The 23,775-nt window shown below is 39.5% G+C and overlaps 1 protein-coding gene across 2 annotated transcripts in view; it reads right to left on the minus strand.

Annotated features, from left to right (window-relative positions):
- The window catches only part of TRPM3 (transient receptor potential cation channel subfamily M member 3), a 142,940-nt gene that overhangs the window by 54,250 nt on the left and 64,915 nt on the right, over window positions 1–23,775 (minus strand). For both annotated transcript variants that reach the window (XM_017736449.1, XM_008635367.2), the window contains exons 9-13: window positions 19,438–19,510; window positions 11,406–11,506; window positions 9,462–9,596; window positions 6,853–6,903; window positions 188–328 (exon numbers count right to left, since the gene is read on the minus strand). In XM_017736449.1, the coding sequence (XP_017591938.1) occupies window positions 188–328; window positions 6,853–6,903; window positions 9,462–9,596; window positions 11,406–11,506; window positions 19,438–19,510 (501 nt within the window). The remainder of the gene's footprint in view (window positions 1–187; window positions 329–6,852; window positions 6,904–9,461; window positions 9,597–11,405; window positions 11,507–19,437; window positions 19,511–23,775) is intronic.

The following is a 23,775-nucleotide window of genomic DNA, read 5'->3' on the forward strand; positions in this document are numbered from 1 at the left end:
AAAACCATAGCTTGTGATTGGCTTGTGATGCATTATGGTGAGATAACTGCAATGTACATAATGGAAATCAATCTGTAGAATGAAGAGCATGTACATTGGACCCCACCAGTCTGGAAGCATGTAAGAAGCTATGGTAATCCCTACCAGTTGGTACAGTCATGAGGATGGCAAATAACTTGTTTCTTACCCTCTTGGGCCCGAACAAGTTGTGGTACAGTGTTCTGAACCGATTTCGGGTGTAATTGCAGCGATATGCTCCTCCCATCAGGTACTCTATCACCAATCCAATATCAATCAGACTTATCCGATAATCAGGAGGTAAGTTTCCCTGCAAGGAAAATAGGGATGGTGGGAGGAAAAAAGCTTATTACTGGCATTGTTAAATATACTTTATAATGGTTTTAGAATAAAACAAATTAAATAGGTAAAAGCAGGAATTTATTATTATGCTGGTTAATTAATTCACCTTAAAATAGATCCAACCGAAACCTGGATATTCTCGCTTGGAAAGAAGACATAAGTTAAATAAGGTGAAGAACTTGTTGGAAGTAACAGAAGATAACGTCAGTACACAGTACTCATATTCTTCAGCTGGGAAAACAAGGAACATGACTGCAGAAACAAAAACATGAGGATCGACACACTTGAAAAGTCAGGCACAGTTGATGGACTCTAATTCTCCAAGATAGCACCTTTTCTGCAGCAGCTGTTACCCACAACTTGTCCCGGCATCTCACATCTTTGCTGGCATCTCTCTGGACTGCCTCATCTGAACTGTCAAGGCATGGTGAAATGACATAATGCAGCATCTTTTGTGGACATGGGACCAGCTCCTTCCCATTCTGCAGTGTTTCCTTCCCATGTTCCAGGAAAGAAAGTGCAGGAGGAGTGGTGTTACAACTCTAGAGGACTTACACAGTACACGAGCTACTATTATTTCTAGTTTCTAGGGGCTAGGAGAGTCTATCAGCACTCAGTCTTGGAGTAATGTTCAAAGAATACACACCTCTGCGTAAGTTTCACACCGAGAATGAGGAAAGCATCTGTATGTATGGAAGGTGTAATAAACAAAATATCTGTGGCTAATTATTTCGGGGTTTGTCTATGAAGAAAACTACAGGCCTAGCAATTTTTCTAGATATCTACTACTTGAGTTCCTGACATATATTACTAAAAGCCCCTTTAAACATATAATCTAATTACGTAATTTCCAGCAGAGCCATGGAGATTGTCTCACAAGAAATGAACTGAGTTTGTGGCAAGGGTCATTAGCAGGATCCTGGAAAAGATGCCTAAATACTTGTCCTTCCATTTCTTTTCCTTTCTTATCCTCTGTTAGATATTCTTATATATCTATGTTTATGTATATGTATATGATGTCTTCAGCATGTACCTTTCAACCTGAAAGGAAGAAGAATGACAAATATATCCACATCTCACTGTCCTCTTAAGGTGAACTCCCTTGCACACATCCTCCTTCTCTTCACTGTCAAGTCTGAAAATGGCATCACTAAGGTTACGAGTTCTCCAGTACTTCTGGCTTGCAAAACTGTGAAAAAAAATTTCAGTAACAGATTGTCTCTCACTGCACATGAACTTGCTTTGAGTTAATGGGGCATTTCTGTTCTCCCGTTGCAGTAAACCCAATGGGGCACCTTGTAGGCCAGAACAATTTCAGGCTGGGGTGCACTCACTGATGTGCCGGTCAAGTCTCTTGGGGTCTCTGGCAATGGGGGAACAAAACCCCATGTGGGCACACCTGCTCTTCTATTCCCTCCAGTGGAACTCCTCAAGGAAAACTCTGATCCCTTTACAGGAGGAAAGGACTAACGGGAAGGGAATGAACCCAAATGAAAGTTTGCTTCCTTCTGTAACTCACTGCTTCTGAGTTGATTGGATGACAGTTCATGTTTCAGATAGCATTCCCTACCAGAAAAGAAGGCATGATTCAGCAAACTGTGAATAGATCACCTGGCTCTACAGACCTCACTAAGAAACCCTTCAGACTTACAGAACAGTCTCTGTTCTGTACGTCACTGTGCAAAATACATGACTACAAAATAAAAAGAGAAAAAGTGTAAAAAGAGATAAATTATCCTTCTGTGTACTCTGAATAGTAGCCTAGAAAAAAGGAATATTACTCCAATAAAAAATTATCTTATATAGTCAACACTGCAGAAGGACCAGAAAACTTTAACTCCTAGCTTCAAAAGTTTTCAGTGCACAGTAATAAAATTATCTAATTTTCTATAATGATGTACAGCACCAATTACAGTGAGCCTGTAGCTCTTTTTATGTGTTCATTAGAAGAAGGTCAGTAATTCACATGGAGTAATTTTATGACTGTCATGTCTTGCTGGAAATATCTGCATGTCTGGAGATATCTGTCTGGCTTCTCTGGAGATGTGCTTATTAGATTAGAGCAGAGAAACACTAATGGAGAGCAGATGGCAACTGGTTCTGCAGAAGAGAAAAAGTGGATGCAAATATCCTTCTTCCTTTTCTGCCTCAGCCATGAAGAGCAAGGCTTGTTTCCAGCCCTGCTACCACGGTACAAGCAGCACACTGAAAAGGCTCAGGAGGGAGAGAGGGAGGCAGTGCTCTGGTGTACCACGCTCAGCAATCAGCTGGCATTCAAAGGGACAGAAAGTCAAGCAAATTTAGTGGAAAAAATTGAGCTGCCAACCATTTTTAAGCAATGTCCCCTAGCACATCCTTTTGCAACCTTCCTAATCCTGTCTAATTTGATGGGTGGGGGAATTACTGTGGTTTGCAGGAATGTGTATTAGCTTAGATAATTTGTACATGGTAACACATATGCTGAACAGTTTAAAGAAAAATAACAGCTAAAAATAAAATGAAAAATAAACCTAAAAATTAAATCAAAAAATTAAATTCTTCTAGGTTAGTTTGGTTGGTTTTTCTGCCAAAAATGTTCTTCTCTCTCCAGAATCTGTAAAGTGATAATTCTACTAGAACAAGGATGAAAGCATTAGCAGAAATGGGAGTTGCAGCTCCAAGGCAGGATTGTAGTTCAACAGAGTCCTTCTATCTTAAGGCCTTCACTCAAACTGAATGCTTTAATATTATGAAGTGGTAAAAAATATTTGAGCAGTTAAGAAAGAGCAAGAGGCATCAGGGTGCTACATGTGTTACAAAGGGTGAGTTCCTTTATATAGTTCTGATTTCTAATTTTTAATTAAAAATTTAGGAAAAAAATTTCCATTAGAGTAACTTTGATATAACATGCATCTAAACCTCACAGATAATATTGAAACGCTTCATTAAGAAAATTCCCAAATCCACAGCAAAAATACACATTTCATAAACATTACTTTTCCAAAGTGAGAAGCCCTAGTAAAGAAAACAGCACCATCCTTGTGAGAGGAGTTACACACATGCCAAAGCATTTTCTGTATCAGCAGACAGCTTGAACTAGCCTGGCAGTGCTAAGAACGCTTGTAAATGAAGCACAGTGGTGCAAGTGGGACAGAACTGCCCCAAGAACAAGCCAAGAACAAGAATTTGGTTGAGATAATTCTACTGCAGTCTAGATGGTAAAGAATGACAGAGGAGAAACTTTGATTTTGAGGTAAGATAGGTGTCCTGGTTAATAATCATCTGATCTTCTAATGTTGGGGAAAACTCTTCAATGTTAATGCACTATTCTTCTCCTGAAGAAACTTCAGCTTTAAACTGTAGCTAGTCAGTTGTAGTACTTTTTTCACTTCAAGTGCATTTTTGTGTCACCAAGTATCAAACCTCTGAGTTTGCATGCTGAGGAAAAAATATTACTGTCAAAATTCTGTATACTTCTAGTTTGTTCTCTGGAAATGCAGGCATACAGCAGTAGTACAAAAAACCCCCAAATCTGGAAATGTAAATAATCCTGAAGTGGAATTGAGATCTGTTAATTACATACAACTTTTTGCATAAGAGAAAAAAAATCCATCTGTTAATTTCTACTGATCTTCATCATCTAGTTGAGGCAGGGAGGGATTTTTATTTTTTTTTAAATTTGTAGAGGGCAACCTCCACTTGCAGACAGGGTGTCCAGCACGGCCACTTTCTGATTCCTTCTGCTTAGCCTGGGTACGGTCAATGGAAGGAAGCCAAACTTACATGTTAAATTCTGGACTTTTGACAGGAGATGTCAAAGTGGCCATGAGGCAAAAAATGCAGGCAGTTTGGTCCCACTATGTACTTACGGAACTGAGAGGGCTGAAAGGTGATATGAGGCAGAGTCATTATATCATAATTTGTCTTGTTAATACATGCAAAATATATGCACATTTTGATTACTGTAAATTCTTTAAGATTGTGCCTCCAGGCCTTTACAATATGCTGCCTAGGCTATCAGTCTTCACAGCAGTATTTAGAAATCCAAAGGGAAAATATATTGTTGTGTGGGAAAATAATATGTGTGTGTCCATGTGTGTGCATGTGTGTCTACAGGCTGCCACAAACAGAATGTGATAATGTGACTTCCGTTGTTCTAATTATTTGCTTTATGAAGCAGGCAAGATTGTCTTTCAAACAAAACCAAACCAAACCAAACCAAACAAAAGAAAACACAACAAAACAAAATACCATCCTACTGATTTATACAGCTATATAGTACAATAGTAGTAAATTACTGCTTCTACAATTTTTAAGCATCCATTTTCTATCTGAGAATCCACAATGATCCAGATGCAAATAATTTTTTTTAGCATACACAGTTTTAAATAGTGCAGGTTTTAAAATTGAGATGTACGTGTAAAAGCACAGTGTGCTTTTCATATTGTGTATTTCATATAGATTAGGTGCTGCCTCAAGCTGATGTATGACATACTTTTGTATTTATATTCTGTGATGCTGTAATTAAATCTGAGAGGCTAGGTATATGGCATCAAAATATACATAAACTCAAAAAATTAGCATCAGCAGAATGGTCTGTCTTTTTTTTATGCATGCTGGGCCATCTAACTGTCAAATGGTGATGTGTCCATTCAGAAGTTATTTCCAAGGAGGTGTTTTCATTTAAACTGTTGTCGGATCTGCTGACCGATTTATGGCTTGGTTGACTGGTAAAGGATCTGTTCCGCTGGCAGGGCTATGGTGAGCTGTCACTTCTCCCTGTGAACCATGGCTGTTCCTCATCACTGACAAAATGAGAAATACGGACCCAGAGGTGCAGTTTTTTTCCTGAAGGTGCTAAAGAGCTGCACCAGCCTGTCTACTTTTAAAGTCCTCACCTATGTTCATAAAACTGATTCAATGTAGTTGGAATTACTGAAGATTTTAGATATGCTCAGAGGAAAGAAAGATAAATTTAAGGAAAGATAACCATCACCTAATATTTAGAAGTCACTGTGGAACAAATAATGTCATCAAATATAGGGTAAGTTTATTTATTATCTATCAATATACGTCTGTGAGTACAGATCATCTTTGACTACCTTGAAGCCTTTTTTTTCCAAGAGTTTCTTTAAAAATACGTATTTGGCTAGAGGCTCAGAAAAAAGATTGATACTACTTATTTACTCAACATACAATTTGCTATGCCTTTGAAAAAGGACGTGGAAAGGTGATTCTGGGGGAGAGAAGGAGTTTGGAAAGGTAAATACTTTAAATTAGAAGAAAGATGATGCTTGTTTCAAATACTTAAAAGTTACATAAATGACTGCGTATTTAGTAAAAAAATTATTCTGGAAACCTGGGCTTCAAGAGCAGTATCCATTCTAAATATATTCTAGCTTTACTCTGCTCATTCCAACGGGATTTGTTGTGCATGGTTTCTTCTGTAGGTGTTTCAAACTTTTCAATGGTCACTCATAATTGGACAATGGTGACGCCATTTAACACGCTAACCAAAGAATACCACCAGAACCTTCCTAAACATGCTACTGACTATTCTGTAGAATTACTTAATAAAAAGATGCTCTATGGCACATTACCACTCTCCTCCCTTAGCTGACTTCAGTTCTGTTCAGCTGTCACTGACAGAAGAAACCACTAAAACCTGTGCTCTTAGAAAAAATGTCCTCTCCTTTTAAAATTTTCTATCTAGTCCCATGTACAGAAATATCCTTTCTCAAGTATGGTACCCTTGAGGTCTGACTTACATAACATGCAAGGTTGTAATCTGCACGTACTTTGGGAGAATATTCAAGCTGATGAGGTTGTTTGCAGACTCAATCTCCTTACCTGATCCATATATTTAAAGGATAAGGGATTTCAATTCATTGCAGCTGCTGTGCTGTAACATTTTTAATCCTGAGCACATTGGTAAAGGTATTTGGTATTTCCTTTCTGCCACTATACCTTTCAGTGTTTCTGTCCTGCTCTTCTAATGGATTTTTATAATTCAAGGCTCTTGAAATTAACATGATAAGGGTCAGGGGAAAGTAGCACTACTCATTTTTTATATTTCTGCTGAGGAAGATGGCTATAACATACCACACAATACAGAATGAGGAGCTGTTTCAACAAGGCAGGATCCAGCACACAGGTAACAGCTATTTTACAGGCTTGGAAGTAAACTAACAACACAGAAAGTAGCTTTAATAACAGTTGCAGGTATGGAAAAATACAAATAACAGCATAAATCCACACAGTATGTAAGAGCCTACAATTATGGCAGCAGACACACTATTACTCAAGCATCTAAAACCACAGAGAAAGCAAGCCAAATAACTTGCTAATTGTGCTTAGTATGCAAAAAGTTCATATTTGGAGCACACAAACAGGACACTCTGTACTGGCAGGAAGGAGAAGGCTCTGACTGAAAGCTCATGCAAAACTGAGACTGTATCTAGCTACAAAAAAGCAATGGCATTATTTTCAACCTACCGTCTGTTGGGCTCTTACCTTTTTGACATCCCTGACTAGATGATGCAGAGTATTGGATGGTCCATGTCTCTGCAAAGGACAAATGAAGAAGAAAAAAATAGTTTGCACAAAATGTAAATGTTAGGATAAGTTTCTCACCTTAGTAGTTTAGAAATCAGGCAGCTGAGAGAACTTAAATTGTGCAGTGCTATCAATTAAAAAACCACAAAACAATTACAAGAGCATTATTTCACCTGAATCCTCTTTTGTAGAAAACTCTTGCATAAGAAAACCATAAGAACTACTGTATTGGATGAAAACTGAAGTCCTGTGTACCAGGTTAGGCTTGGAAAAGCCAGGAGCACAGCACAACATGCACTACCTCTGGGAAAGAACGGACAGAAAACCAGCTGCTTTAGTCTCAGCACTTCCTGCACACTTCCATCGCTGACGGCTCAGAGAGACTGAGCCTGGCATTGAGCCTGTCTCATCTGAAAGCCACTGTCCATGAATGCACATGTATGTGAATGCAGCATGCACAGTGTGTGAATTTGTCCAATCTTCTTTTGACTCCAGCTGGCATTGCAAAAATATTCTGAAGAGGAATACCGCAATTTCAATTTTATTATTATTATTATCATTGTTGTTGTTGTTTTTATATCTTAATTTATTTTCTGCTTTGTTTTTGACTGTTGCTGATATTTTAAGAGATTTTTATGAGAGGTCTTCTTGGTCGTAGCTGATGATGGATGAGATCATTGCACATGTGTAGAGTCGATGTTTCCATACATGCATTGCTCTGCACTTCTCAACAGTTATTTTTACATAAACCCATCTCTGAGCATGATGAGACTTACCTGTGATTCTTCATATGCTGCTTCAGATTTTCCTACCCTGAGTGATTCTAAATCATCTGTGAACATTATTGTCTCTTCTGTAGGTATCATTTTTCAGATCTTATATAAGCAAGCTGAACAGCTGTGGTCCCAGGACAGGGTCTTCTTCAATGACCCTGGTCATAATGTCCTTTTGTGGTGAAAACAGACCATGTATTCCTTCTCTCTGTTTTCTAACATTCAAGTAGTTTTTAAACCAAAAAGTGTCCCTGATCTTCTATGCCATGGCTATACTTCTTTAGTAGCCTTTGAAGCTTTAAAATATTGTCAAACAGTTTTGCAAGAAAAAAAGGGGACCAAGTGCAACATCCTTATTCTCCTGCATGTTGATTGCAGAAATGGTAATGGATTTCTAAGGCTTAAAATTTTCCTACAGAAGCTGGGTAAACTCTTTGTTGACATAAAATTGATTCCCTTGTCTGTGAATTCTATAATTTGTCCTATTTTTACAAATTTGCCATGGCAGAGGTAAGATTCAATGGTCTGTAGCTTCACAGGTCACTCCTAGGTCTCATGCTGAAATATGGTATTTTTTAACTGGCCTTGTGATTTTTCTGGTGCTAAGGCTACTATGGATGCATTTGATCATATATTATAATTGGTAGTTTAGGCATTTCACAGCCCGGATCTTTCAGAATTTGTGCATGAAAAAATTTATGCTGATTTCTATAGCAGTAACTTAATTCAATTTTGTAGCTCTAGAACTGAAGACTTCCCTCAAACTTATTCCCTGTAAAAGCTGGCTTTAGTACAAGAACTACACTGCTTATCCCTGTTGCAAGAAAGCTCACAGGCATTCTGTTCTTAATACCTGGGTGCTAGTCCATAGGCAAAGTGTAAGCTGATCAAAGATCAGATGGGAATTTTTCTCTAGGGTGACATGGATACCTGTTTCTCTACATTTTGCCCAAATCTAATGAATTCTTTTCATGTTTGATATTTTTGCAAGACTGACTTCTGGTCACCATCAGTGTGCAACACCTCTGGATAACAGCCCAGTGTGGCAGCTTACGACGGCAAGGGCTTTGAACAACCTGGCAGAAGAAAAACTTTTTGAAAAGAGATACGCTCATATCACAGACTTTCTCCAACACACAAAACTGGGAATTCTAAGAACTAGACAGTGCTTTAAGACTTTTTTAATAACACATAGGAAGTTTGAACTTTCTGAACTACTACCTAAGTTGGGTGAATGCTGGAATGTGTTTTGCATTTGAGAATTCAGAAGCAAACTGAACTTGTGCAGTTTTCTATTCATTTTAATGGCAAAGATTAAAAACCTGCAAACAGGTTTTTAAAAGTCGAAGGTATAATTTTTGGAACACTCAGTGAGGGCATGGGAAAGTCCTTCACTATAACAGAGATTGATTAAGAGTTGGATGATTTTTCTGAAACCATATTGTCAGGAGTCATATAACACCATTGTATGGTCCTAACTTGCCAGTTAGTGTCTTCCAGCCAATGCCACCTGCCTAAATCTTAGGCTTGTCATTGGAATTACAATGACAAGCAGTTAGCTGGTACTGTGTGGGGCTTAGTTCATGTCTTACAAAATCCATACAGCAGATTATGTGGGCAAGACACAACATGTTACATTATATGAGAGACAAGCAAGAGAGACAATATGGACTACTGAAAAATTTCTGCAGCAGGTGTTGACTGCCTTGTGCATCATCATCATGTCATTACAACACAAGTGGGAGCTAGAACAGTGAATATAGAGACAGAAAATTTGCCTTAGGTTGGCCCTACCGTATTGTACAGTTCCTCTAGCCGGGAGATGGTGAGAAAACGATGCATGCTTACTCCATTTTCTATGAGTAATTTCACAAAATCCACTCTGTCCAACACCAATGCATCCAGCATTGCTTGCTCAAGGGAGCCCACCTGCAAAGCAAGTGATTAATTGAAGCTGTTCCTGGGCGTGGCAGGCTGCATCCAGCTGGTTCAGTCACTCTAGCACAAGCAGGGAATCCTGACAAAATTCTGAGGGCTGCTCTTCTATGCTTGAAATGGGATAATCACGGTTTTAATCTGTAACAGCTTTTTCTGACTCAGGGCTGCATTTCAAAAATTAATATCAGAGTGCTAGTTAACATACTCTAGGAAAAACAGATTAGGACAAAGGAACTGGAACCCAGAAAACTGGTGACCACATCTCCACCCTATTCACCATGTCATTATTATTGCTATTTCTTTTCCTGTCAAACATTTTATTTGTATTGGATTTATTTGTTATGGGCACACAAAATCACTTTAGTTCTGTTTTTTCTAGAGTTTTCTTTTGTTTGTGGTGTGGAAACTCAGGGAAATTTGAACACCCAGGAAACAGAAATAGCTTCACAATTTGCATTCCTTTGAAGGCCCAAATGCAAGAGGTCTACTCACACAAAACCCCTCCTTCTTATCTCTTGTAGGTCAGGTGGAGTTAGAATGATGAGAAATTACCTCATCCTTCCAGCTTTTAGCTTGCAAAATTATTTCAGTTTGCAGAATTTATGCAAATTTTTGCTATGATGTGGTGATGAAGAGATAACAGTAAGGCCAGTTTAGTGCCATTAAAATCCCTCTTACGTTTTGACATACATGTCAAAATGATACGATGCACAATATCATAGACAAAATAAATAGTCCTGTTCACTCCATAACTGCAAAGGCGAGGATTTTTGTACTAGCTTTTATGGGCAGCAAGCTGCAGAAAGTTACATTTAAAGCAAGGATACTTAAACAGAAGCTCTTCCCATTGTTATAATTTTTCCATGGGGAATTGTAAATGCTCATGTAATGACAGCATGTGAAATTTTAATGACAGTGATGAAACAAGTGTCACAGTAATGACTATTGTGGTCCCATTGAAACTTCTGAGACAAGATAAGTTGGGCTTTGAGGAGATAAAGGTAAAGATCGAGGCTTTCTCGTTTTTTTTTTCTGGGTGACTTCTGTCCCTGTAAAAGCTGCAGCACAATCTGGGAGTTGACTCCTCCTCCTCTGCCTGACACAGTGTTCAATAGCCCCTCCATTTACAGCCCTACCACTCCTGAAGAGAATCTATGCCCCTGGTGCTCCCTGGGAATGGTGTGAGCTGGGGAGCAACTGGAGCACAGAATAGGACAGATATAGAGCAGGCAGATAGATGCAGAACAGCAGTGGGCACAAACTTAACACCACCTGAGGTCTGGAGCCACAGCCCATCTGCAGCGACACTGCTGATCAGCTCCTGCAGTCTACCTGACTTCCAACATCTGTGTGGCATATTTTTATGCCAAATCATAACCTTAAATTCAGTATTTGCATACAAAAGCATGCTGCTTGAAGAGAAAAAAGATGCTTTGACTTTCCTTGAATTTATAGCCTAGCACTAAAACACGGCTGTACACTTGTTTTTCTCAGATTGCAGAATCATGCTTGGTGGTATAAATCTGGTACTTCCCGTTTTTTTCAGAGGTATGGTTTCCTACTCTTAAGGCATCGCTAGATGTCACCATTTCCTTGGACAACAGAACACATTACCATCTCTGCAACTGTGCCTGCCTTCAGCAGCTGTGATTGGGAACCATGTGTTTGGCAGGACCCAGTGTGTTTTAAGCCACACTAAAGCCACCATTGCCAACAGAATGGATTTAATACTCTGGAGGGTTCAAAGCGTTTTCAACAGAAGATGCTGTGTATATATATATATATATATATATACTGTACCGGCCACTGTTGCCCATAAATAAAGATCTGACTGCGGGCGATGTCTACTCTGTTCCAGGCTAGTGCTAGGCTCAGCTGGTCGGGAGCAGATGCGTTAGCTCCTGTGTATACAGACAGGGGTGCAGGGAGAAAAAAGAAATAAGACATTACGCTCATAATTCCATGGTAATTCCTCTTCTTGAAAAGTCTTACAGATGTCCATGTCATTTCTGCAGCTGATCTCATACTAAAACAAAACCAAACTGTCCATTGCACCTGTAAAAAAAATTGGTTCTCAAATCTGGATGTGTGGTTCTCAGATTGTCTTCTAAACATTAATTATTTCCTCATATTCCCCTTCAATATACAGCAGATACTGGTGATATCAGAAGAGGGAATTCGTGGTGGACTAAACTGGTTTCCCTCCTATTGGATAGGAAGCAAGAGAACAAGCCAGGATACAGATGGAGCTGCAGGAATACACACACCCCCACACATATCACTGAGAGCGCACACACACACACACACACACACGTGCCTCTAGCAATTACAAGTAGATTCAACTCGTACAGACACCCCTCATTTCAGTAGTTGTGCTTTTTTTGGCATCTTATGCATTTCCGCTTGGTAAGAAGTATAGAATTTCTCCCCCGTTTGTACTGAGGGGTCTTGGTAGGACAAATTTCCCTTCACATATGAAATATCCAAGTAAGAAAGCATTCTATAAAGCTGGTGTCAAGGTATAATACATCCAAACTAAACCAGAAACTATGTGGATGATAAGATGGATTTGGAGCTGTTTGTTTTTGGAAGAGAGGGTATGTTTTTCCCTGCAGTTATAATGGACACTGTGGGACATTCCTGTCCTGCTGTGCTTTTTTAATATTTCACAGTTCTCAGCTGATTTGCAATAATAAAACAGCATTTGTGCTTCAGTGTCACAGGGAGAGCTGGCCTGAATGAACTAATCCACCAAATAAATAAAGGGCCCTTTGACTTTTAACTACATATCTGCTTGCAGTGGTTAGGTGATTGTATAAAGGCTTATTTTTTAAAGAACTCATACCTCTACTGTTACTGTGTCTTTATTAATTCTTATACTGATATAATGGAGTGAGCATAAGTAACAGCTTTTCATTACTTCAAAGCATTTCTGTCCCCATTTCTGTACTATTCAAACCCACGCTCTCCAGTTGAAAGTGGACTCTGAAATTGGAGGCAAGGAAAACATAAAGCTGGCTGTTGAAATTCTCTATGAAGACCTTAATGAAAACCTTCATGAAGCCTAGCCTGTAGTTTAATTTCATAACTCTCAACTTTGAAGTCAGTTCACTGCTGACATTGCCAAATACTTGTCAATACCTACAGTGATTGTTTGGGAGATAGTGGATTGTGAATCATCCAAATCACATTCATACAGAAATGAGCTCAGATAAAAAGGTGAACAATGCAGGAACAAAACAGAATTGAAACAAATAAAGGAGGAAGAAAAAAGTGAAAAAAAAAAAAAGGAATGCCCCTTTGCATAAGACACAACTTCTCATTGCTATGTGCTACAACACAGACAAAAGCTCTCACAAGAGACCTCAGGGGGAATGCCAACATCTGAAACTTCTGGAGTTTCTTACACAAGCAACACACAGCATTCAAGAACAGCAAATATTTACCTTTGGAAAAGGCAAAAATGTTGCTACATTTCAACATCCCAGGATTTATTTATAAAAACAGAAAACAAAATTACCTGCAGAGAATATGATAATGTAAGTTTAACACAGAGAGCAAATAATGTTCTTCCCCCTTCTGATGCAAACAAGAGATCCTCTCATCAGATCTCCCCCAACCATGTGCCTATAGGAGAAGTGAGAGCTTTAGCAGGTGCTCAGGTAAGGTTTTTGGTGAGCCATGGAGGAGGCACATGGATGAACTCTAAAACTGGGGGGCAGTGACAGTGATCCCACAGCCTGACAACATTTTGCACATGTGATGAGGGAGCTCCAGTTGCTGATTTTCCTCCCACAGCCTACAGTCTGGGTAGCCAGGGGTGCCGTCTAGTTAGAAACCATTTTGGATCAAGAGTGGATCAGATGGACTTGGGGAGGGAAGTGGGCTACTTACACTGCCCCCACTTCAGACAGAGGTCAAGCTAAATCACTGAGGCTCCAGATGAGTAACTTCTGAGCCCTAGCAGGGAGTGCTCTCCAGTTTATGTCAACTGACCCTAGCAATCCTGGGCCTTTTCACGCTTTAGGAAAGATTCAGCTGGCAGATGAATAGAGGGTCTTCTGGTGCATTTGATCACAGGAAAGAGCAGCTGGCATAGGGCCTGCTCATCTGTTCATCAAAATTGTTTTGTTTGAGCATGCTCATTGCTGCAAATACTGAGCAGAGGGGAAAGCAAGCCATGGTCCAGCCTGTGTCCTTCCCATCTCCCTTCACTGTGCTTAAGGCTGCCAGCAGTGGCCAAGCTTTCCTGTGGGTGCATGTGCAGTCCCAGAGCTGATGCTCTTCTCAGTGCTTGTTGCCATGATGTTTGATTTCATTGTCTCACAGAGCACTGCAGATATCTGGCAGTCAAAGGGCATGTGTGGTTTCTCAAGGGGATGCTGTACTCCACGTCTGAACCAGTCTATCAGCTAGGGTGTAGACTGGGAAGTACAGGTGTGCATGCTGGGACTCTGGTGCATTTGGTGGGATGGGTGCTTCCAGAGTAAAGTTTCTTGCTGGAAAGCCCTTGCTTCCTTCTCCTCTTTCCTGTCTTCCTTGAGGTGTTTTCAGGTGAATGTGGATAACACTGATGTTACTTAGGAGGAGAAGGAAAATCAAAGCTATAAATGTTTGTACAGAGCAGCATACGGGCTGTGGATGCCTTTTACTTGATTTTATTCTAGGATAGAACTGATGGCCTTTGTCTCACATGAAAAAGGAAGTATTCGGTAGGTGGAATTTTACCCAGTATTAAGAAGTATGAATGTTTCCACTCATATATAGAAAAATTCCGAGAAAAAACAGGAGATGGCCTTCTTAAGACACTGTCTCCTTTCAATCATTTCCTTGACTGCATTCAGTGCCATAGAGCATGGATTTGAGTCAGTAGGAAGAATCCAAAAAGTGATCTTTCTAGGGATGCATCTCACTCATGAGCACCACTTTAATGCACCCAAATCAAAAACCAAAGATATTTGGGAAATAAAGAAATAAGGTACAGTAAATAACCTATTGTACTGCATTATTTTAATTGTCATATCATACTTATTGCGTTAAATAATGTTTTAAGTAATATGACCAATGTCTCTATAATATTTACTCTAGTAAATTCTAGTGTCTGGCTGATTGTAGGATATGTTCCTCAAAAGAATGTTTTAAGTCTATGACAGCATCTGTATTGTGACCCCTCCTTTCATCTGCTCCTAGAAGAAAAGTTGCTTTTGAGATGCAATTCATTGTTTTGGCAGTACTTGATATAGATATCTCTGGATATAGATAGACTGCTGGGACAGCAGTTAGTCCATGCAGATGTTAATTTTCTGTTCTTAGGCTGCCACCTAGGACTGCTTGGGTATCTTGCATAGACTCTTCTGGTAAAAAGTCACATTCTCTACTCAATATCTTGGACCAAAAATGCAATACTCCTTGGTGATAAAGCCTGGGACCATAAACTCAACACTGTATCTTTGGTGAGCCTGGGTACACATCAGACAGTGAGTGTTGTGCACTTGCAGGATTACCGAAGAGCTTTTATATACTTATTACTACAGGCTTTTATATACCAGCTAAAGCTTACTGTGACCAACATAAACCCCTGAAGGACTCTTCTGGAATAGCCCATGATCTTGGTGCACAGGAATCTGGAAAGCTGAAATGACACAAAACTGATCTACCTAGACAGAAATTGTTGTGGGACACATTTCCAAAGTGCACCCAAGCATGTCAGTGTCCTCTCTGAATCATCATCTAAAGAAAAGAAATAGATTAGGAAAATAGCAATCCTAATTAACTTTTTGCTCTGTGTCTCAGCAGGTCTGATGCTGTCTTCTGTTTCAGCAGCTCTTTGGTGCAAAGGCTGTGTTTCCACAGCATTTGCTACGAATCATCTTGGCATTTAAGAAGCCAATTGATAATATAAAAGCAGACAGCAAAAACAGCTATAGGTGCACTAACCACGTATCTGACCTAACTCTGAAACCTTTTTGTGCCTGTGATTTCATGGCTGGCAGACTATCCCAGACCATCTGATACTACATGATGGCTGTTCAGTGAGCATGAATCATGATTTACTCACAGGCTGGAAAGTATGCAGAGACATCACCTCTGCTTTAGCCTCATCTCAGAGGGTTACATGGCAGTAATATCACTACATGCTCATACCACAGAGCACCTCTTTCCCAGTGCTGACAATAGCACTGGTGAGGCTTCTGGAGCACCATCTGAGCCATGGCTGGTGCTAGTCTGCTCCAGACATTGCAACAGCTTCGTGAACTAGGATCTTTGATGCCACTTCAAAACAAGTATTTTTTTAGAACATCTCCATATGCAGTCTTTAACTTGCCTGTCATATGCCTTCTGCTTTGCTAGCAGCTGCAAAAGGACAAAATCCATTACAATGTGAGTTCCAACTGTTCAAGTTAAGAGAGCACAAACAGTTAAACTGCATTGATAAACTTGCCTGCTAAAACTCATGCCTTTGGAAACTTACTTCCCACATTTGTGTCTCTCAACATTAAAAAAAAAAAAAAAGCATTTGCAAACCATATGCTGTTGTGACATCCATGAAATGTAAATTGATATCCAGTTTGGATGCCATTCTGTAGTTTATTGAAGACCACTTCCAAGAAAGACAGATCTTGCTGACAAGATTAAACAAGTGAAAACAAACAAGGAAATAATCTGCGGTGCTGAGTTTGGGGCGTGGGGAATATGCTGCCCAGGAAAGCTCCTGAATTGGCAGTGTGTCTGGTGTGGGTTTAAAAAGAGATTAGTTCATCACAACTTTTACACAGCAAATAGGAAATGACACTTTGTGTTTCCAAACCCTTGTCCCCCTCCACCGTGACCAAATCACTCACACCAGGGTGGGATGGTTCATTAGCTGATATGTTCCTCTTGCACTATCAAGAGCAGCAAATTCCTCATCAGGAAGACTGAGAAAAAGTTACTGGTAATCACTCACCAGTTTCATACATTGTACTGCCCCTTTTTTCACACAGTACTGAAGAGTAGGAAGACTAAATTAATTCTAAAATTTAAATTTATGAATTTCAAGATAACTCAGACCCAGGCTTCAAATCTCCTTATTATTTTACTTATTATAATTATTACTTTTCTTTAATTTTAGAGACAGGCAACTGTGGAAAGTAAGTTTCCAATGGCATGAAAATTCCAACACCATGTAAATTCCAACAGCATAAAAAAATAATTTAAATTTATTTTACTTATAACAAATAAGTTATTTATTAAGAATCAATAGACAAGTGGTCCAGCATTGCTACCTTAGACTTTGATGAAAAACCCAAGTATCCATCAGGCTAATGAGGTACATTTACAGAAAGTCAGTATTTCTTTCAAAGTGGGCCAGAACACTTGTACAAGGACAGGGTGTAAATAAGGACAACTGACTTGGCCGAGACAACAGATCTCATCTTTGCACATATTTGTTAAATGCCTTGTGATCAGGAGGCTTCTATGGACCAGAGGCACCTGGTGAATCTGATCTTCACTGAATACCTTCATAATCAGAAAGTCCTGAGGAGCAGGGAAGATGAGGTGTAAGTCTTAGTTTGTCTGGCTCTTTCTCGAGCAAGAAACAAGTGCTGCTGCCATCAGCAGATTTTCAAATCAAGATTCTCAGACAAGCATGAAAGGAGATGTCAAAAGTACTTACACAGATCCAGGCACTTCCTGAGCTAAAAAAACGTCCTTATGATGACTTGCACCCTTAACATGAAGAGGAAAGGTAATTTTATTTTACTAAGGGGCCAACAGCACCAATTAGGCACAGCAAAATGGATATTCCAGATCAGGGAGGACTACTCATATACTGAGACTGCAACCTCAAAACAGTTGCTCATGTAAATACTGCAAAAGAACATTTCAAATAGAAAACAATCCCTCATAGACCTGTGATTTATTTTCTTCAGCTTCCAAGAGCCAGTTTTCAGAAGACTCCAGGGATCTATGTTGGGATACAGACCTTGAAAACACATCTAGAAAAAGTGGAATCACAACTCTAAGGCATTCTTTGCCTTATCAATAGAAAACAAGAGCAGTACTTCCAGGGATTGTCTTAAGAATAAATGTGAAGAGAATAACTTCACACTGAGGACAATAAAAGATTCAGTTATATTTAAGATAAAAATGAAACCTGAAATTATATTATTTCCAAGGGACCAAAAAGAGAAATTTGGTGATGGATACAATTCTTGATCCTTGTTTTGAATTGATTTATTTTTTCTTTCGTCACCTTGGTTTATATTTTTTCTGTGTGAACATGTTCCAAATGCCATGAGGTTTAATTATGTAAGTAGTTAAAACACACCTCAAACTAGTAGCAGCAAAATAGTCATGTTACCTGCAGGACAAACAACTGGTGTCTTGATTGAAATTATCTAAAAAAGTGGAGAAAGCAATATTACAGAAACCTAAAGAAACAAAAACTACCGAAGCAAAGTAACTCTAGCTCATTTGCTTTGTTGATAGCTGTCAGCTTTCAATGATACTTTTGAAGTGGCCAGCGCTAGTTTACTTTTCTTCTTCATACTTTTGCTTTAAATGTTTGAAGTGAAACTTTTAAAATGGGATTAAAAATCATGCAGAAGGTAAAATGCTACTTTGCATGGCTAGATGAAAGTTACTCAGGCCTGCTCTCTTCACACAGCTTTTGTGAGTGTGAACAGGAAGAAATTGAGAAGAAAACTAATCCCAGAAACATACAGGAGTAGGTCCCATTACCTTTTGAATATCCAGTAAATCTATTATATTTTCTGCTGTGACTCAAATTCAGGTCTGCCACACCTGTACTATCTTATTCAGGTGTGGGGGTGGCAATACCATGCTGACAGCTAATATCAAAGAGCCTCATGAAGCGTAACTTTTCCCAGTCACCTTTGGAAGTCCATTCCCTTACGTTTCTCTGGCTGGACTTTAAATTTGTTTGGTATGTCTTATTCTCTGTTTTTTTAAATCAGCATGGTATTACATAGCACAAACCAGTCCAGACAGAAAAAAGATGACCCTGGTGATTGATAAATGCAGTTTGTGAAAATCCCTTTTTGGGGAATACCATTCAAATGGAGGGCTAGAACCTCCCAGTTCTTGTTTAGTAGAGTTATCCTTCATTTGGGAAGTTCAATGTGCTTCAGAGCCTTCAAAATCTCACTTGTTTCTGTATTTGTAAGCAGATGCTAAAGTACTAGATAATATAATATTTTGAAGGAAGCTAAGCTAAACGGCATGTTTGCAAGACCAGGGTCTATAATGAACTGTAGCAACAGCAAATTTATTTTAAGACAACCTTTTAAGAGCATAAATGCCACCTGTAATGGCTTAGGAAGATGTAGCAACCAGCCAAGTTTAAGACAAAAAGTCCAACCACCCCAATAGCTGAGTTCTTAACTCTGCAAGTGGAGGCTGAAAGGAGCCTCACACTATTTCCAGACTTTCCTAGGAATGACTACAGATAACATTTTACTTTGACAATAGAGCCAGCTTTATCTAAATGGAAGTTCTAGCTACCAAGGCAATCTGAGTAGTTCTTTGGCTGTCTTCTTGTGAATACTAATCTTCTCAAGTAACTGGTGTGGGGGTCACCACTGATGTTTCTTGTGACACATTAGTGATTGTGGGTGGGAAACAAAAATTCAGAAAGGAAAAGCAGTAGCTATTTCAACATTAAAGAAAGAGCTGGATTTGTATAAAGCAGATAGAGAAAGATGCAAAAATTCAGTTTCACAGTATAGGTTTACCATCTTGATAGATTCTGTCAATAAATGCAGGTTTCAGTACATCAGAGACACAAACTGGATTGATATAGACTCACTGTGGAGTTTAACTCTTTTACCTTTTAGTAGTGCTGTCAGGATAGCTAAGTCAATATCCTGGTGTCCTTCTGATCCCATGCGAAAAACTGTGATCTGCAATGTTAAAAGACAATACAATTATTGAAACCAGGGTAATTAAAAAAAAATAACTTAAATCAGGGCAGCGTGACTTGAATCTTAAAATGTCCTGATGGCTATGAGATAATCTTTATTCACTTTATGAGAAATTTATTAAATAGGATTAACATACAGTATTTTTTGTGACATAAAATTTGATAAGATAGAAATTGTATTAATGATCATATGGAAAAAAGGTGTTCAGTGTCACAGGGTGAAATTGGAGATGAAGAAATGTTCTTGTATTAGAGTGACACTAGACTTAAATGCTCCCAATAGATTACAAGGAAGATTTAGGTATATTATGAGTGTGGACCTAACTGATGGCATATGGCACAGAACAGATATTTTCAAGTGATATTAGAAACCTCTAAACTCTATATAGGAGAGAGTTAGATAAATAATCTAAGAATTATGTTTCTAACACGTCCAGGAATGTCTTCAGCCATGTATGGTCAATGACCTATCACTCAAAGGTTTTGAGGCAGTGAGGCGAGATACACAATTCATAAATAGTAAGAATTAATATAGGGCAGCTGTTCTTTCTAGCCAGATTCACTCTTGGTTAAGACTGCACTGAAACATACAGAAGTGTAAATCCCCTTGCTCCTTTTGTTGCCATAGCAATAGCTGGTTTTGAACCTCTGGTTCTTATGAGGCAACAGAGATTGCAGTTTTTACTAGTGCCTTCCTTTACTCATGAAAACTATATCATCATTTTGATCTGAATGCTTGTTATCTGTTTTTTCTTCTCTAAGTATGGACTGCCTCATTTCCTTTTTTTTAGAGTGACACCTTTAATTAGGAATTGCATAAACATATTTTAAATTCATATTAAGCAATGTATGTTGTTTCCATGTTCCTAGATTCCTACTCATACAGCACTGAACTGCAGCAGCATCTGATATAGAGCAGACGTCAGGTACATCTACCATCACAGAAGGAGATAAACAAAGTCTGAAGGACACAGCAGAACTTCAGTGATATGCTTCAGTTTGGCAGCTGAAAAGTGCCGCAGAGAGTATCCCAGGAAATCCAATGCAGCCCTCCTTTAGCACCTATTCTACCTTCATTTGATCCTAGAGCTCCAGGACTTTCGGAGGCTTTGGCATCAGTGAAAGTAGTAGCATCTTAGAGGCTAAAAAGCAAACTGGATAAAGTAACAGGAAACTGGCTTAGCTCAATTAGTCAATTGAGTTAGGTGATGTCTAAAACAATTAATGTAAGAAGTTACTTACATTAGGCAACCTCCCCAGTTAAAGTACACTATTTCCAAGTTAGACTTAGTTTGACCCTTCAAAGTGTTCTTGATACAAATCATAAATGATACTTTAAGGAAGTTTTTTCTCTCTCTGAAATTTACAGATACTTCTGGCAAACTAATTGATGTCTATCCCCATACCACAACTCCAGAATGTCATAAGATTAGAATAGAATTAGAATAGGAATAGAATAGTAACAGAATAGATTATTTCAGTTGGAAGAGACCCTCAACAATCATCTAGTCCAACTGCCTGACCATTTCAGGGCTGACCAAAAGTTAAAGCACAGTATTAAATGCATTGTACAAATGCCTCTTAAACAACGACAAGCATGGAGAATCAAGCCCCTCTCCAGGAGCCTATTCCAGGGTTTGATTACTTTCTTGTAAAGAAAGGCTGCATGATAATTTTCCTAATTTTTTTCTATTTCCTCAATGACTGGCAGTGAAGCTCTCCCTGCAGTGCAGGCAGTCTGCCCACAGGTAATGTGAGTAGAAATACACAATTCTATGTATGTCTCATCTCAAGCCATAATCAGTATGTGAGCTGATGAGATCAGACCTTCTGCTGTACATGGTCATGATGAGCTTCCCATGCCACAGAAGACAAACTTGGGGGTAGCATGAAATGGCAAAACGTCCTCCTCTGTCTTTAAAGCCTCAGGTGAGGCAGTCTGCACAATGGGGACTGAATACACTGGACAACGGAGTTTGGAGGTGGAACAAACAGCATCTCAAACCAGCACATGATCAGTGAACTCCCAACTTAATAAAAAGTAATCATATAAACTGCAAGCACTGAACAGCTTATCACCACAGGAAAATTAAAGAAAGTACTTTTCATGTATTGGACCACATATAACCTTAAACTTCCAATTTCTTTTTCAGCCCTCCTCTCTGCATGCATCAGAAAAATAAACCCACTTCAGCAGAATGAAATGTTGCTGTATTAAAAATAAAATGGAACTATGTAAATTAGTTACATTAGAATAAAAAGGCTGTCTTTCCACATCAACTACTGCTTTATTATTATTTTTAAGAGGCCTAGCATAATTAAAGTAGTAAATTAAAGAAGAAAAATAATTGTGGAAAAAAAAATGGAAATTGAAGGAGTCCTCAGACTCATACTAGAATTATAATTTTGGGATCATGTCTGAGATCAAATTAGAATTTCAGACAGAACCAAGGAAAAATATGATACTTCCTACAATCACATAATCATAGAATTTGTTAGTTTGGAAAAGACCTCTAAGATCATCCAGTTCAACTATTAACACAGGACTGCCAATTCCACCACTAAACCATGTGCCACATCAACTCATCTTTTAAATACCTCCAGTAACGGTGACTCAACCACTTCCCTGGACAGCTGGTTCCAGTGTTTGACAAGCCTTTCAGTGAAGAATTGTTTCCTAATATCCAATCCAACTCTGCATCTGGAGCAACCTCAGGCTATTTCCTCCACCCCTGTCACCTCTTACCTGGGAGAGGAGACTGATCCCTGCCTCACCACAACGTCCTTTCAGGTAGTTCTAGAGAGTGATAAGGTCTCCCCTGAGCCTCCTTTGCTCCAGGCTAAACACCTCCAGCTCCCCCAGCTGATCCTCATCAGATCTCTGCTCCAGACCCTTCCCCAGCTCTGCTGCCCTTCTCTGGACATGCCTCAGCATCTCACAGAATCACCGAATATGCTGAGTTGGAAGTGACCCACAAGGACCATGGAGTCCAGCTACTGGCCCTGCACAGGAAATCCAGAAGAGTCACACCATATGCCTGAGGAGCATCCAAATGCTTCCTGAACTCTGTCAGGTTTGGTGCTGTGACCACTGCCCTGCACCTGTTCCAGCGCCCAAACATTCGCTCAGTGAAGAACCTTTTCCTAATATCCAACCTAAACCTCCCCTGACATAACTTCAGGTCCAAAACTGATCACAGGACTCAAGTGTGGCCTCACCAGTTCTGAGCACAGGGGATGGTCACTGCCCTGGTCCTGCTGGCCCCACTGTTGCTGATATGAGCCAGGATGCCACTGGTCTTCTTGGCCACCTGGGCACACTGCTGGCTTATGTTCAGCTGGCTCTCAACCAAATGCTAGCTTAATTTCAAAATGCTCTGAGTTTAGGACCTCAAAGACTCAGCTGGCACTGTGGACTTCGGTCTTTTCTGAATGCACAGAATATTTCAGACAGTAAACAGATATGTCCAGCCTCTTCCTATGGTTTAGATTTACCGTCGCTGTCCACAGCTGCTTTCTCTCTGTGGCAGATGCACCCCTCCTGTTTGAGGTAACTGAATGTTTGTCCAGGCAGATCCACAGCAAGTAGGAGCGACTGAAGCTAATCCTATTGTGTGAAGCTGTCAGTGAGAACAGAGCACCAACCCCAAAAAAACAGTCTGGGCTGAAAAGCAGAACACAGCAGAAAACCTGAGTGTGAATTAACCACTTTATATACATCTGCAGACACAGGGCTGTTGGAGCTTTTCATCCATAGCAGCTGGCTGGGTGGCCATCTCTCCTCCAGCACAGATGCCTCTCATGGTTATTCCTTGACACTGAGAGATTTTTTACGTTGCACCAGATATTGACTGGTTGATAAAGACATTTTTCTGCAAGCATGCAAGGTTTAAAATACATATAGCAACCTTAATTTCTGTAGTCAGAGGCATGAAGAAATGCAGACGTCCTGAAGTATTTATGCAGAATTTACACTTAGAAATGTCCAATATCTTTAGGTCTTAAAAACCTGACTGTTTTGCTGGAGACCTCTTGTTCTGGTGTTTTCTTTCCCCCGAGTTAACAGGTAAGAATTTTATGTTTGCAATGAGGTCACCTGTTGCAGTGGGGATACTGCAACATGCATATACCAAACCAGGTGTCCCATGGAAAGGAAATATATATGGACGGATTCTTGCTAGATGTTTCCGAGATGTTTATTTCTCCAGCCGCATGGCTGGGGGTCTGCCGGGGGACTCCCACAGT

This window comes from Corvus brachyrhynchos, unplaced genomic scaffold (assembly GCF_000691975.1).
Source record: "Corvus brachyrhynchos isolate BGI_N302 unplaced genomic scaffold, ASM69197v1 scaffold716, whole genome shotgun sequence".
In the NCBI taxonomy this organism is placed as follows: domain Eukaryota; kingdom Metazoa; phylum Chordata; class Aves; order Passeriformes; family Corvidae; genus Corvus; species Corvus brachyrhynchos.